This window comes from Poromitra crassiceps, assembly GCF_964638095.1.
Source record: "Poromitra crassiceps genome assembly, chromosome: 2".
NCBI classification, from domain to species: domain Eukaryota; kingdom Metazoa; phylum Chordata; class Actinopteri; order Beryciformes; family Melamphaidae; genus Poromitra; species Poromitra crassiceps.
The window spans coordinates 53,792,908-53,808,809 of record NC_139624.1 but is presented as its reverse complement, the minus strand read 5'-3'; the positions used below and the strand labels follow the sequence as shown (position 1 = coordinate 53,808,809).

General features: G+C 44.1%; 1 protein-coding gene across 2 annotated transcripts in view; it reads left to right on the top strand.

The window, feature by feature from the left end:
• anks1b (ankyrin repeat and sterile alpha motif domain containing 1B) overlaps positions 1-15,902 on the top strand; it is a gene marked incomplete at its 5' end in the record, with an annotated part of 585,526 nt that overhangs the window by 534,288 nt on the left and 35,336 nt on the right. For both annotated transcript variants that reach the window (XM_083655335.1, XM_083655334.1), the window contains 3 exons: positions 2,789-2,896; positions 11,747-11,953; positions 15,462-15,587. In XM_083655335.1, coding sequence (XP_083511461.1) covers positions 2,789-2,896; positions 11,747-11,953; positions 15,462-15,587 — 441 coding nt within the window. The remainder of the gene's footprint in view (positions 1-2,788; positions 2,897-11,746; positions 11,954-15,461; positions 15,588-15,902) is intronic.

Below are 15,902 nucleotides of genomic sequence, written 5' to 3'. Positions count from 1 at the left end.
AGCGTGCCACCACTCCATGCACCAGATTCAGCTGGGTGATGTCATTACAAAGAAAGCAGAGAGGGAGAAAGAGTGACATTGTGTATCTATGAAGGACGGTGTGAGAGAGAGAGAGAGAGAGAGCTGAGAACGCCAGAGGAGAGGACGGGAAAGGAGCCATTATGTCAATTAGTTCCACTCCTCATGGCTTCCCTTTGATCCAGCTAACTTTAACTCTTAAAATACATTGTTTCTCTCTCTCTCTCTCTATCTCTCTCTCTCTCTCTCTCTCTCTCTCTCTCTCTCTCTCTCTCTCTCTCTCTCTCTCTCTCTCTCTCTCTCTGTCATTTGCAAATTGACAGAGGATTTGGGGTTGTTAAAACATCCCACTATTCAAAATGTCCTTTATTCTTATTTCATTGTTTGGCATCAACATGGAGGGTGTGGAGCTGCTGGATTCATTAAGCACACTAACATCCAGTGGAAATGGCTGAGGAAGCACTTGATGCATTATAGAGTGGTTGTTTACATTCCATTTGCATATGCCTTCTAATCAGTATGCACGGTAATGCTTGTTTATCTTCAGTTTGTGTGTTTTGGCTTTATACACACATACACGTACATAGAGCCCAGTTACATGCAGCCTCATCCACTCTCCTACTCTGCTGATGTGTTTGTGTTTTTACGTTCTAGCAGGTGTAGGGGAGTAATGTGAGGGAGATGATGGGGTGTGTGTGCAGGCGCGGACTGCATAATCGGGCACGTCGGGCAAATGCCCGGTGGCCTGGCCTGCAAAAAAAAAAATAATAATAATAATAATATATATATATATATTTTTTTGGTGCCTGCAGTCAGGCCACTCACTGAACAGCAGGCCAGGCGCCGCCTACTGGTTTACTAGTGGTTTTATTACTTTATTCAGGGTTAAAGTGGGTGCATCTCATTGTAAAATTGGACTCTGCCCAAATCTGGCTTCAAACGGCCCAAATCTGGCTTCAAACGGCCCAAATCGGGCTTCAAACGGCCCAAATTGGGCTTCAAACGCCCCAAATCTTTCGCCACCGCCCTTTGGACGCCGGCATGCGCGTCGGCCTGTATCAGCCTGGCCTGCTTGGTATCTAATGCCCGGCCTGAATTATGATCCCAGTCCGCCCCTGTGTGTGTGTGTGTGTGTGTGTGTGTGTGTGTGTGTGTGTGTGTGTGTGTGTGTGTGTGTGTGTGTGTGTGTGTGTGTGTGTGTGTGTGTGTGTGTGTGTGTGTGTGTGTGTGTGTGTGTGTGTGTGTGTGTGTGTGTGTGTGTGTGTGTGTGTGTGTGTGTGTGCCTGCGCGTTTGTGAGAGTTGTGCAGACTCAAAGCAAGACCGTCAGGAGAATCGTTAGTCTGGCGGCAAAGTCTCGCATTGAGTCCACAGTGTTTACCACCTTTTGCCATCAAGAAACACACACACACACACACACACACACACACACACACACACACACACACACACACACACCTACACCTACACACACTCAGAAACACACACTCACTCTCACGTACACACTTATTGGAGCTCCTCCATTGGCAGCCCCATAAATCCAAGCAGCATTTAATTTGTTGTGTACTAAGTTACGGGCACCATGAAGGGACAAACAGTGCAAACAACATCCCTGTAGAAGACGGCTATGTTCCAGCTCCTCTTTTAGAAAGCCCAGCAGCTGGCACAGTCTGCAGACGCCTGCTGACCAGAGCGACAATCACTGCTTTCACAGGAGTCCAAGTCTGTGTTTTTGCTTATGTGTCAGTCTGTGGAAGCGGTGCTAGGCAAAAACCAATAGTCTATACGTTTGCCACACTTATCATATTCATATTTTTGTATTTGCAGTCCATGGCTGTCATTACATGGCCTGGCCACTTATTGGTAATGATGTTTTATCAAATGATGAAAAAGAACCTGAAAGTGTTTGTGCTGGAATTGATTATTGACTTTTTAGCACATTGATTTTGACACTTTATATATTAATTAAGATATTAATTTTGCTTTTTGCTTTTGAGTCAAATAAAGTCAGTAGTATTCAAAATAAAGTAAGAAGTACATCACAATACAAGTTTCAAATATGTCAAGAATCAGAAAAACACAAATAACACTGTATTGCTGTATCATGAAAAATAGACAGTATCATGAAAATATGGGGAAGTCTCTCTCGTATGTGTTTCTGTGTTTGCTGGTATGGTGCGTTATACTTTGCAGTCGGGTTTCTGCTTCATGTTCTTCTTCATGTAACAGCCTGACTAACATCCTGGGTACGCTGGTCCAGGCCATGTTGTTATTATGTAATAGTAATGACGACATGATGTATATTTGTGCTTAAAGGCTTTTTATATCATTAGGCACTCATTAACTCCTCCCTGAGCCTTAAGAAACCAGTGTTTTCATCTGGGAAGCTCTTCTCTGGATAGTAATGTGGCCATAGGGATGATGCTGATGATGCTGATAATCTGGGCTATCTTTATGCAGTATTTCTTCCAATTACTGATTTACAGTAATTCTGTTATCTACTCTGAAACATTTGAACTGTTGCCCCCAGTAAAAACTGTATTAGATTATGTAAATCAATTTGAGTCATCACTTTTTACCATCTCAGTATTTCTTGATCCAGCACTTTTGCTGTATTTGCAAAGAACACGTAAATCACATTCCCCAGCTTTACTCCCTCTGGCACTAGTGCAGCTTTTTGAATACGATACGTGCAGATTACCCTGCATATGTGTCGTATAAGCATGTCATTTAAGGTGCTTAATGTGTTGGCATGTGTGTGTTTGTCCCCAGGTATTGAAGATCAGTCTTATCGGACACAGGAAACGCATCTTGGCCTCGTTGGGGGACCGGCTACACGAAGACACCCCACAGAAACCTCCGCGGGCCATCTCCCTAAGGGTTAGTGTGCCTCTGGGTGCTGCCTAAACCATAATAAACCTCTGCAGTATCCGAATCTATGAATTTAGTGGATTCAAATCAAGCATTTACTATACCGGTATTCAAAGAATCGCCCCTTCCCAGCTCGCTGAGGAAACTCCCTCCACTGCTGCTGTTACCTCCCAGCTAGTCTCACGTAGTCAGACCCACCGTCGACGTCAGCAAGCTTCCAGCGACAGAGGGTCTGGATCACAAGTCCAAGCTCCAAGCAGATGCTGCAGTCATAATCTGGTTGGCTGAGCTATGATGGAAGTTATGTAATACACCACGTCATACAGCGTGCCTCCCATTAGAGCTGCTACGATTTGCGATCAAATCATATATTGACGATTGAATCGAATCAGCATGAGGGGGTCCTCTGCTCCTCTCCTGTTTCCTCATGATCACCGTCAAGTCAGCCAGAATGTAAAAGTATGTATTTCGCAGCAGACTTTCAAAATTAACGTAAGGTTAAACTTAATATAACTTTTGAGTAATGCTTTTAGACTAGTTTCACTCCATAATATGTCATCGTAACATTACAACCAGTCTTTTTGGTGTGTAAGCTATTTTATGTTAAGGCTATGAGTGATTTAAGTTTATTTTTCACTATGTGCTTTTATTTTTAAGGCTAGAAACGGAAGTGGTTGTGTTGTTTGCCGTGTTCTCTCTGCAGCCGTACCACTGAGCTATATGGAGCCGTACACGCACCTGCCTAACATGGCTCATGGCAATCTCGTTCAAAACTTTACTCCAGCCTGAAGAGTGCAACAGTTACATTACCTTACAGCCTGAAGAGTACAACAGTTACATTACCTTACAGCCTGAAGAGTACAACAGTTACATTACCTTACAGCCTGAAGAGTACAACAGTTACATTAACTTACAGCCTGAAGAGTACAACAGTTACATTAACTTACAGCCTGAAGAGTACAACAGTTACATTAACTTACAGCCTGAAGAGTACAACAGTTACATTAACTTACAGCCTGAAGAGTGCAACAGTTACATTACCTTAATTAGTTAATTACCGTTAACCACTTTTCAGACTTGTGTTCCAGACGTAGATATCATCTACGGCTGGCACTGCGAGACTACCTCCCAGCTGATTACCCAAATCTCTCAGGCGGCTCAAAATGGCCGACCCACCGCATTTTCCTCCCTGCCGGCTTGCCCTGGTTACTAATCACAAGCAACTGGCTTTGACTCTCCCCTCAGTGTTGGTCTCTAATGTTCTTACACAGTAATAGGCTCTCCTCTCGGTGTTGGTCTCTAATGTTCTTACACAGTAATAGCCTCTCCTCTCTGTGTTAGTCTCTAATGTTCTTACACAGTAATAGCATCTCCCCTCAGTGTTGGTCTCTAATGTTCTTACACAGTAATAGCATCTCCCCTCAGTGTTGGTCTCTAATGTTCTTACACAGTAATAGCCTCTCCCCTCGGTGTTGGTCTCTAATGTTCTTACACAGTAATAGCCTCTCCTCTCTGTGTTAGTCTCTAATGTTCTTACACAGTAATAGCCTCTCCCCTTGGTGTTAGTCTCTAATGTTCTTACACAGTAATAGCCTCTCCCCTTGGTGTTAGTCTCTAATGTTCTTACACAGTAATAGCCTCTCCCCTCGGTGTTGGTCTCTAATGTTCTTACACAGTAATAGCCTCTCCCCTTGGTGTTAGTCTCTAATGTTCTTACACAGTAATAGCATCTCCCCTCAGTGTTGGTCTCTAATGTTCTTACACAGTAATAGCCTCTCCCCTTGGTGTTAGTCTCTAATGTTCTTACACAGTAATAGCCTCTCCCCTCAGTGTTGGTCTCTAATGTTCTTACACAGTAATAGCATCTCCCCTTGGTGTTAGTCTCTAATGTTCTTACACAGTAATAGCCTCTCCCCTCAGTGTTAGTCTCTAATGTTCTTACACAGTAATAGCATCTCCCCTCAGTGTTGGTCTCTAATGTTCTTACACAGTAATAGCATCTCCCCTCAGTGTTAGTCTCTAATGTTCTTACACAGTAATAGCCTCTCCCCTCGGTGTTGGTCTCTAATGTTCTTACACAGTAATAGCATCTCCCCTCAGTGTTGGTCTCTAATGTTCTTACACAGTAATAGCCTCTCCCCTCGGTGTTGGTCTCTAATGTTCTTACACAGTAATAGCCTCTCCTCTCTGTGTTAGTCTCTAATGTTCTTACACAGTAATAGCCTCTCCCCTTGGTGTTAGTCTCTAATGTTCTTACACAGTAATAGCATCTCCCCTCAGTGTTGGTCTCTAATGTTCTTACACAGTAATAGCCTCTCCCCTCAGTGTTGGTCTCTAATGTTCTTACACAGTAATAGGCTCTCCTCTCTGTGTTAGTCTCTAATGTTCTTACACAGTAATAGCCTCTCCCCTCGGTGTTGGTCTCTAATGTTCTTACACAGTAATAGCCTCTCCCCTCGGTGTTAGTCTCTAATGTTCTTACACAGTAATAGGCTCTCCCCTCAGTGTTGGTCTCTAATGTTCTTACACAGTAATAGGCTCTCCCCTCAGTGTTGGTCTCTAATGTTCTTACACAGTAATAGCCTCTCCTCTCTGTGTTAGTCTCTAATGTTCTTACACAGTAATAGCATCTCCCCTCAGTGTTGGTCTCTAATGTTCTTACACAGTAATATCATCTCCCCTCAGTGTTAGTCTCTAATGTTCTTACACAGTAATAGCCTCTCCCCTTGGTGTTGGTCTCTAATGTTCTTACACAGTAATAGCCTCTCCCCCCAGTGTTGGTCTCTAATGTTCTTACACAGTAATAGCATCTCCCCTTGGTGTTAGTCTCTAATGTTCTTACACAGTAATAGCCTCTCCCCTTGGTGTTAGTCTCTAATGTTCTTACACAGTAATAGCCTCTCCCCTTGGTGTTAGTCTCTAATGTTCTTACACAGTAATAGCCTCTCCCCTCGGTGTTGGTCTCTAATGTTCTTACACAGTAATAGCCTCTCCCCTCAGTGTTGGTCTCTAATGTTCTTACACAGTAATAGCCTCTCCCCTCAGTGTTGGTCTCTAATGTTCTTACACAGTAATAGCCTCTCCCCTCAGTGTTGGTCTCTAATGTTCTTACACAGTAATAGCCTCTCCCCTCAGTGTTGGTCTCTAATGTTCTTACACAGTAATAGCATCTCCCCTCAGTGTTGGTCTCTAATGTTCTTACACAGTAATAGCCTCTCCCCTCGGTGTTGGTCTCTAATGATCTTACACAGTAATAGCATCTCCTCTCTGTGTTAGTCTCTAATGTTCTTACACAGTAATAGCCTCTCCCCTCAGTGTTGGTCTCTAATGCTCTTACACAGTAATAGCATCTCCCCTCAGTGTTGGTCTCTAATGTTCTTACACAGTAATAGCCTCTCCCCTCGGTGTTGGTCTCTAATGTTCTTACACAGTAATAGCCTCTCCCCTCGGTGTTAGTCTCTAATGTTCTTACACAGTAATAGCCTCTCCCCTTGGTGTTAGTCTCTAATGTTCTTACACAGTAATAGCCTCTCCCCTTGGTGTTAGTCTCTAATGTTCTTACACAGTAATAGCCTCTCCCCTTGGTGTTAGTCTCTAATGTTCTTACACAGTAATAGCCTCTCCCCTCGGTGTTGGTCTCTAATGTTCTTACACAGTAATAGCCTCTCCCCTTGGTGTTAGTCTCTAATGTTCTTACACAGTAATAGCATCTCCCCTCAGTGTTGGTCTCTAATGTTCTTACACAGTAATAGCCTCTCCCCTCAGTGTTGGTCTCTAATGTTCTTACACAGTAATAGCATCTCCCCTCAGTGTTGGTCTCTAATGTTCTTACACAGTAATAGCCTCTCCCCTTGGTGTTAGTCTCTAATGTTCTTACACAGTAATAGCCTCTCCCCTCAGTGTTGGTCTCTAATGTTCTTACACAGTAATAGCATCTCCCCTTGGTGTTAGTCTCTAAGTTCTTACACAGTAATAGCCTCTCCCCTCAGTGTTAGTCTCTAATGTTCTTACACAGTAATAGCATCTCCCCTCAGTGTTGGTCTCTAATGTTCTTACACAGTAATAGCATCTCCCCTCAGTGTTGGTCTCTAATGTTCTTACACAGTAATAGCCTCTCCCCTCGGTGTTGGTCTCTAATGTTCTTACACATTAATAGCCTCTCCTCTCTGTGTTGGTCTCTAATGTTCTTACACAGTAATAGCATCTCCCCTCAGTGTTGGTCTCTAATGTTCTTACACAGTAATAGCCTCTCCCCTCGGTGTTGGTCTCTAATGTTCTTACACAGTAATAGCATCTCCCCTCAGTGTTGGTCTCTAATGTTCTTACACAGTAATAGCATCTCCCCTCAGTGTTGGTCTCTAATGTTCTTACACAGTAATAGCCTCTCCCCTCGGTGTTGGTCTCTAATGTTCTTACACAGTAATAGCATCTCCCCTCAGTGTTGGTCTCTAATGTTCTTACACAGTAATAGCCTCTCCCCTCGGTGTTGGTCTCTAATGTTCTTACACATTAATAGCCTCTCCTCTCTGTGTTAGTCTCTAATGTTCTTACACAGTAATAGCCTCTCCCCTTGGTGTTAGTCTCTAATGTTCTTACACAGTAATAGCATCTCCCCTCAGTGTTGGTCTCTAATGTTCTTACACAGTAATAGCCTCTCCCCTCAGTGTTGGTCTCTAATGTTCTTACACAGTAATAGCCTCTCCCCTTGGTGTTAGTCTCTAATGTTCTTACACAGTAATAGCCTCTCCCCTCAGTGTTGGTCTCTAATGTTCTTACACAGTAATATCATCTCCCCTTGGTGTTAGTCTCTAATGTTCTTACACAGTAATAGCCTCTCCCCTCAGTGTTGGTCTCTAATGTTCTTACACAGTAATAGCCTCTCCCCTTGGTGTTAGTCTCTAATGTTCTTACACAGTAATAGCCTCTCCCCTTGGTGTTAGTCTCTAATGTTCTTACACAGTAATAGGCTCTCCTCTCTGTGTTAGTCTCTAATGTTCTTACACAGTAATAGGCTCTCCCCTCAGTGTTAGTCTCTAATGTTCTTACACAGTAATAGCCTCTCCCCTCGGTGTTGGTCTCTAATGTTCTTACACAGTAATAGCCTCTCCCCTTGGTGTTAGTCTCTAATGTTCTTACACAGTAATAGCATCTCCCCTCAGTGTTAGTCTCTAATGTTCTTACACAGTAATAGCCTCTCCCCTTGGTGTTAGTCTCTAATGCTCTTACACAGTAATAGCATCTCCCCTCAGTGTTGGTCTCTAATGTTCTTACACAGTAATAGCATCTCCCCTCAGTGTTAGTCTCTAATGTTCTTACACAGTAATAGCATCTCCTCTCAGTGTTGGTCTCTAATGTTCTTACACAGTAATAGCCTCTCCCCTTGGTGTTAGTCTCTAATGTTCTTACACAGTAATAGCATCTCCTCTTGGTGTTAGTCTCTAATGTTCTTACACAGTAATAGCCTCTCCCCTTGGTGTTAGTCTCTAATGTTCTTACACAGTAATAGCATCTCCCCTTGGTGTTAGTCTCTAATGTTCTTACACTCTAATAGCCTCTCCCCTCGGTGTTAGTCTCTAATGTTCTTACACACTAATAGCCTCTCCCCTCGGTGTTGGTTTCTAATGTTCTTACACAGTAATAGCCTCTCCCCTCGGTGTTGGTCTCTAATGTTCTTACACAGTAATAGCCTCTCCCCTCGGTGTTAGTCTCTAATGTTCTTACACAGTAATAGCCTCTCCCCTCGGTGTTAGTCTCTAATGTTCTTACACAGTAATAGCCTCTCCCCTCGGTGTTAGTCTCTAATGTTCTTACACAGTAATAGCCTCTCCCCTCAGTGTTGATCTCTAATGTTCTTACACAGTGATAGCCTCTCCCCTCAGTGTTGGTCTCTAATGTTCTTACACAGTAATAGCCTCTCCCCTTGGTGTTAGTCTCTAATGTTCTTACACAGTAATAGCCTCTCCCCTCAGTGTTGGTCTCTAATGTTCTTACACAGTAATAGGCTCTCCTCTCTTTGTTAGTCTCTAATGTTCTTACACAGTAATAGCCTCTCCTCTCTGTGTTAGTCTCTAATGTTCTTACACAGTAATAGCCTCTCCTTTCTGTGTTAGTCTCTAATGTTCTTACACAGTAATAGCCTCTCCTCTCTGTGTTAGTCTCTAATGTTCTTACACAGTAATAGCCTCTCCTTTCTGTGTTAGTCTCTAATGTTCTTACACAGTAATAGACTATCCCCTCTGTGTTAGTCTCTAATGTTCTTACACAGTAATAGCCTCTCCTCTCTGTGTTAGTCTCTAATGTTCTTACACAGTAATAGCCTCTCCTTTCTGTGTTAGTCTCTAATGTTCTTACACAGTAATAGACTATCCCCTCTGTGTTAGTCTCTAATGTTCTTACACAGTAATAGCCTCTCTCTGTGTTAGTCTCTAATGTTCTTACACAGTAATAGGCTCTCCTCTCTGTGTTAGTCTCTAATGTTCTTACACAGTAATAGGCTCTCCTCTCTGTGTTAGTCTCTAATGTTCTTACACAGTAATAGGCTCTCCTCTCTGTGTTAGTCTCTAATGTTCTTACACAGTAATAGACTATCCCCTCGGTGTTGGTCTCTAATGTTCTTACACAGTAATAGGCTCTCCTCTCTGTGTTAGTCTCTAATGTTCTTACACAGAAATAGCCTATCCTCTCTGTGTTAGTCTCTAATGTTCTTACACAGTAATAGGCTCTCCTCTCTGTGTTAGTCTCTAATGTTCTTACACAGTAATAGCCTCTCCTTTCTGTGTTAGTCTCTAATGTTCTTACACAGTAATAGACTATCCCCTCTGTGTTAGTCTCTAATGTTCTTACACAGTAATAGCCTCTCCTTTCTGTGTTAGTCTCTAATGTTCTTACACAGTAATAGACTATCCCCTCTGTGTTAGTCTCTAATGTTCTTACACAGTAATAGCCTCTCCTCTCTGTGTTAGTCTCTAATGTTCTTACACAGTAATAGGCTCTCGCTCTGTGTGCCGTCGAGCCGAGGGAGGTCCTCTGCTCCCGTGGCTGCCTGCTCCTCAGCCTCCAAAAGGCCAAACGTCTGCTCTCCTCTCACAGAACATGCTGTAAAATCCATCCTAATAACTGACACTTAGCCTTGCTTTCCTTAAAACTAGTGAAGAAATTGCCATTGGGGAGATATCATTTCACTTGTTTCCATGCAGTTTCACCTGTTTATTATTATTTGAAGGCAGTGATATCTAGAAATGAGCTAGATTACTCCACTAGTATAAAGATCATGTCAACTGATTCAAGAAATGTCTTGAAAGAGGTGAACCTAGGTCAAATTAAACAATGACTATCTCAGCACACTGGCATGGATTCTTCCCCCATAAAAATGAGACCCAGTACTGGAAGATTGTTCAGTGTGCGAGCAGAGTACTGTGCCTTCTAAACAGCATCACCAGCAGCAGACAGACAGCAGAGTGTGTCGGGACGAGAGGGTGAGCAGGTACAACATGACGCAGGAGGAGAAGTGAGCTGCACAGTTGTAATGCTTCACCTCGCACAGCCTAGAAAACATGAAGAAAATCAGCAGAAAATACAGCTCTTATTGAAGTACTTGCTGTCGCTGAAAAAGCGAGCGAACAGGTTTAAACCAAGTCCAGCTCTCAGGTGATTTGCCTGAAGCTCCAGCATATGAGACCACAAGAGCCATTAGAACATGTAAAAGTCACAGATCTAGACCATTCTAACATGTAAAAGTCACAGATCTAGACCATTCTAACGTGTAAAAGTCACAGATCTAGACCATTCTAACATGTAAAAGTCATAGTTCTAGACCATTCTAACATGTAAAAGTCACAGATCTAGACCATTCTAACGTGTAAAAGTCACAGATCTAGACCATTCTAACATGTAAAAGTCATAGATCTAGACCATTCTAACATGTAAAAGTCACAGATCTAGACCATTCTAACGTGTAAAAGTCACAGATCTAGACCATTCTAACATGTAAAAGTCATAGTTCTAGACCATTCTAACATGTAAAAGTCACAGATCTAGACCATTCTAACGTGTAAAAGTCACAGATCTAGACCATTCTAACATGTAAAAGTCATAGTTCTAGACCATTCTAACATGTAAAAGTCACAGATCTAGACCATTCTAACATGTAAAAGTCATAGATCTAGAGTCTAGATCTATGAGCCGGGGTATGAGTCCTGGTCACTGCACTAGCACCTCCTCTGGTCGGTCATGGCCCCTGTTTGAGGGGGGATGGGAAGTGGGGGGAATAGCGTCATCCTCCCATGACTGAGACAGCAGGGGGAATTGGCCAAGTACAGTTGGGGAGAAAATGGGAGAAAAATCTGTGAACAAAAATAATAATCATACAATTAGGCATCTAGCTGATGCTGTTACCCATAGTAACTCCCATTGACGGAGCAGTTAGGGGTATAATAATGTCTTGCTCAAAGACACTTTGCTCTATCAATCAATCAATCAATGAATTTTATACTTATATAACGGCATGGACGCCATATTGTAAGAACTGAACCTGGGACCTTCTGTTTACGGGTCGGCATCTCTACCGCTGATGCCCAAATAGGTAGAAAAAACATGTACTGTACGGAGCACTCCCCGAAGCAACTGCCACCTGCCACCTGTCACGCTGCAGCGCACAGCGGCACGGCAACACTGTAGCTGAATTATAACAAGTGACAGTGCAGCACGCTGAATGCCATTGCCCTACTTATTGTGCTCGCAGCAGCAAAGCGCGCAAGGCAGCGCGGTGACGCAGCCCATTATGAAATGATGAATGAACCCTCTCTCGTTTCCTTACTTCCTGCCACCCCTCCCGTCTCCTCCCGTCTCTGTCCCATGCAGGAGCCCGGGGGGAACCACACCCCTCCCCAGCTCAGCCCGTCGGTGGGCCAGGCGGCGTACACGGCAGCGGGGGTCCCGGGCGGCTCTCTGGACGTGCAGCACCTCATCATGCAGGCCGACGCACGGCGCAGGCAGCGCAGCAATGACAACTACTTCGAGGACGTGCCGCGATCCAAGCTGGAGCGCCAGATGGCCCAAGTCAGCATGGTGAGGACGGACGGAAGGATGGAGGGATGAATGGAGGGAGGGAGGGAGGGAGGGAGAGAAAGGCACAGATAGTTGGATTGAAGGAGAGCGGGGCAGAGATGGTAGTTAGTTTGAAGGGTCTAGATGGGTTAATAATTAACCGTTAATTAAAATAATTTATCTGATCGAAAGGATAGGCATGGAGTTGGCTAGCTGAACATATATAGGGCAGTCAAAGCCTAAGGAGTACTGAGGATACTGCTATGGGTCTACTTTGTTATAATACTCTCTGATTCTAATGATATTTCAACATTTCAATGATCTCCACTGCTATGCTTTCCTACAAATATATATGCTATAATTGTATTGGTTGAGAATGACAATTCCTTAAAACTACTTACTTTGCCATACTTCAATCCTCTAACAAGTAGAGTGGAATGTATATTTAGTGTATTTCAGCCAATAAATGCTGGCCTCTGATAGGCCTCTGACAGATGATGGGCTTCGTTCATGATGGACAAAGAGACATCCTCGCTGCTTCAAGCTCACACAAATGTTACAAATAATAAAAATGACATTTCTGCTATAAAATGATGAGCAAAATTCAATAGGCATAGATACAATAAGGCTATTAATACAAGTGAAATGGTACTTAACTTCTCCAAATAAGCTCCTTATCTCTGCAGCCAAATGTATTCCCACCAGACTATGAATACAGAGCTATATGACAACAGCACATTGACTCACTCAATCAGTCACGCGCGCACGCATGCACACACACCCACACACCCACACACACACACACACACACACACACACACACACACACACACACACACACACACACACACACGCACACAGGACACACACACATCTGGTGCAGCAGCTGTGTTTTGATCCAGTACGATTAGGGTATTTGTGTGAATCACAGAGCTTATCAGTGCAGACCCACACACTACTGGGCTGAATGTCTCCAGCTTGTGTGTGTGCGTCACAGTGTGCGTGTGTGTGTGTGTGTGTGTGTGTGTGTGTGTGTGTGTGTGCGTCACAGTGTGTGTGTGTGTGTGTGTGTGTGTGTGTGTGTGTGTGTGTGTGTCACACAGTGTGTGTGTGTGTGTGTGTGTGTGTGTGTGTGTGTGTGTGTGTGTGTGTGTCACACAGTACTCTATATCAGCTCTTTCTCTAGAAACAATCGTCCGAGGCGACACGGATGAGTGGGCCTTGCCAGAATGGGAGGATAACAATGAATGGAAGAGAGCGAACATCTTTGATCTGCGTTTGATCACCGCTCTTCTCCAATTGATTTGTGTCACCAAGCCCACATTTCTATGATTGGTTATCTCCCAAATGTTCCTCCTTCTCCTAACCCCATCTTCTCCTCACATGCCTCCTTCCGGCTGTCCCCTCACCCTGTCCTTTTCCCGTCTTTTAACTGCCTTTGTCTTCTGACAAAGCCAAACCCACGGGAAAACGTGCAACAGCTGATTTCTTTCCAGACATTCTTTGTGTGACATAAAATATATATATACAGTATATCTGGCCCTTAACACATTGAGTGCCAGCGACGCCATATGGCGTCATTAGAAATTTACCGTAGGCTGCCAGCGACGCCAAATGGCGTCAATAACTCGAAATTGTTTTTTTGACGGGGGGGGGGGTGTCGATCTATGCTTCTTACATCGCCTCTTACAATATAAGAGCTATTGAATGTGTCTAACCTATTTTACAGAACCCTTAGGTGGCGACAGCGCACTCCAGATGAGAGAAAGTGGAGTTAAACACACAGAAGAAGTCGTTGGGGAAAAGGAAATCGCATCGCATCCGTCCGTATGCAGCTGCTTCATTGAAGCATAACGTTAGCTGTGCCCCTGCAGCAGCCAATCTGCTGTCACAATTGAGCACCTCCGTGTCCGCTGCAACAGCCCATTCGCATGATCAGCCGTGGAGTTGTTATTATTCTCAACTGGAACGCGGCTGTAAAAAAGCTGGATGTAGCGGACTTTTCAGTGCTGAGCACACGCAGAGCAAACGCACTCACAGCAGAGCCGAGCAGAGCAGAGAGACACTCCTCCCACAACGGGGGGGGGGGGGGGAGGAGGAGGGGGGGAGGTGGGGCACGCAGGACACTACAGCATACAACAGACCCAGGCACTGCAGCAGGCTCGATGCACAGAGAGCAAACAAGCTAGAATAGGCTATCTGATGCCCACCAGCAGTAAATCAAGACCAGTATGAAGGTGTAGGGTCTGCGCACGCAGGGGCCAGCGCTGCTGGTTGCAGCTAAAAAGTATTATTTGGCCAAACAAAATTCCTTTGTTTTCACTCTTTTATTGAAGGAAATTATTTTTGAGGTGTCATTACATCAGAAAATATTAGCAATGAGTCAATGATGTGCTTGAAATGCTTCCTTTCACAAAAGGCTGAATATCTCAGGTTTCTAGAAAAAAATTGCTGTTTTTGGTCTAATCAAGCTATCTTCTCCGGCTCATAACTAAAGAACGGAAAATGGGATCAATAAACTTTTTTTTGCAGGTGATAGAAGAGAGTCTCATCGTTATTTGTGCGTGTTCAGTGTTTACATAGTAATTATTAAAGAAATTATATGACTGTTTTAAAATGCATTGCGGCCTATGTGGCACAGTACAGCACCTTTTGCCCAAGGGCCGTGGCACTCAAAGTGTTAAGGTAGGAGATGAAAACTTTTAATAACATCAGATTTGCAGTTGAGCCCCCTAGTGGGGTCAAAGAGCGTGGGAAGGGAGGGCGTATTGTTATGCTGGTGCAATTTAGCATGTATATGGCTCCAGACGCTCTCTTAAGCGCTTATTCTAGGCTGTTTATCCAACATCATTACGTCTGATTATAGGAGCTCACCTCCAGAGTCCCTCATCAACTCTCTGATGGGGATTACACACACACACACACACACAGACACGCACGTACACACACACACACACACACACACACACACACACACACACACACACACGTACACACACACACACGTACACACACGCACATACACACACACACGCATGTGCACACACGGATGCAGACACAGCCTCCCGCACAGACCGTGTGAAACCTCCTCACGCGAGCAAATCATCTGCTTTCAGTTATCGGGGGAATGAAAGGACCGTAAAACGAGCTTAATCGTCCGCTGGCATTTGAGAAGTATGTAAACAGGATTTAGGTGTTTCCTTCATTTGAAAGGTAAAAGCTCGCTGGGCAAAAAAAGGCATTGAGCAGCAGCAAACAGGAAGATAGCAACCTCCCCTCCGCCACCAAGCGCATCATGAGGAAGAACACTTGGAGCGTGATTAAGCCGAGCATTTAATTGACTTTTAGATGTTTTCTAAAGTTTGATCTCATGAAGTTTGGTTGGTCATGTGGATGTTACATCAATAACATGGCAGACAAAAACACTAGGCATATTTTCTATAATAGTGAGAGTGTTTGAGGTCACGCTCCATCTTGTAATCTGTGATCTCGTCTGTGTGTCCTGATGCATCATTGGTTGCCATTTCAGCAAGGCGAGTGGTGCGAGCCAATCACATTGCGCCCCCCCAACGAGGCCACCTCGTCCACTCCAGTACAGTACTGGCAGCATCACCCCGAGAAGCTCATCTTCCAGTCCTGTGACTACGAAGCCTACGTGAGTCCATCTCCCCACCCTCTCTCTCTGTCTCTCTGTCTCTCTCTCCCTCTCTCCCTCTGCTGTCTTGCACTATTCTGTCTCCACAGTTCAAAAATACCTGGACCCGCGTGCTATCAATACACACTGATGGTATTCACCCTTTCAGTCGATACCCCACTCGGTTATTCTCAGCACCCTGGTAAATTTAGCCCGCCAGCAGTTACATAAAGGATGTTATGTATCTATGTTACCACGGATACAGTCTTTTACCTCTGATTGGTTTTATGCTCGGCAACCATGTGGCGATGATTACTTACTTAGAGCTGACGGAAC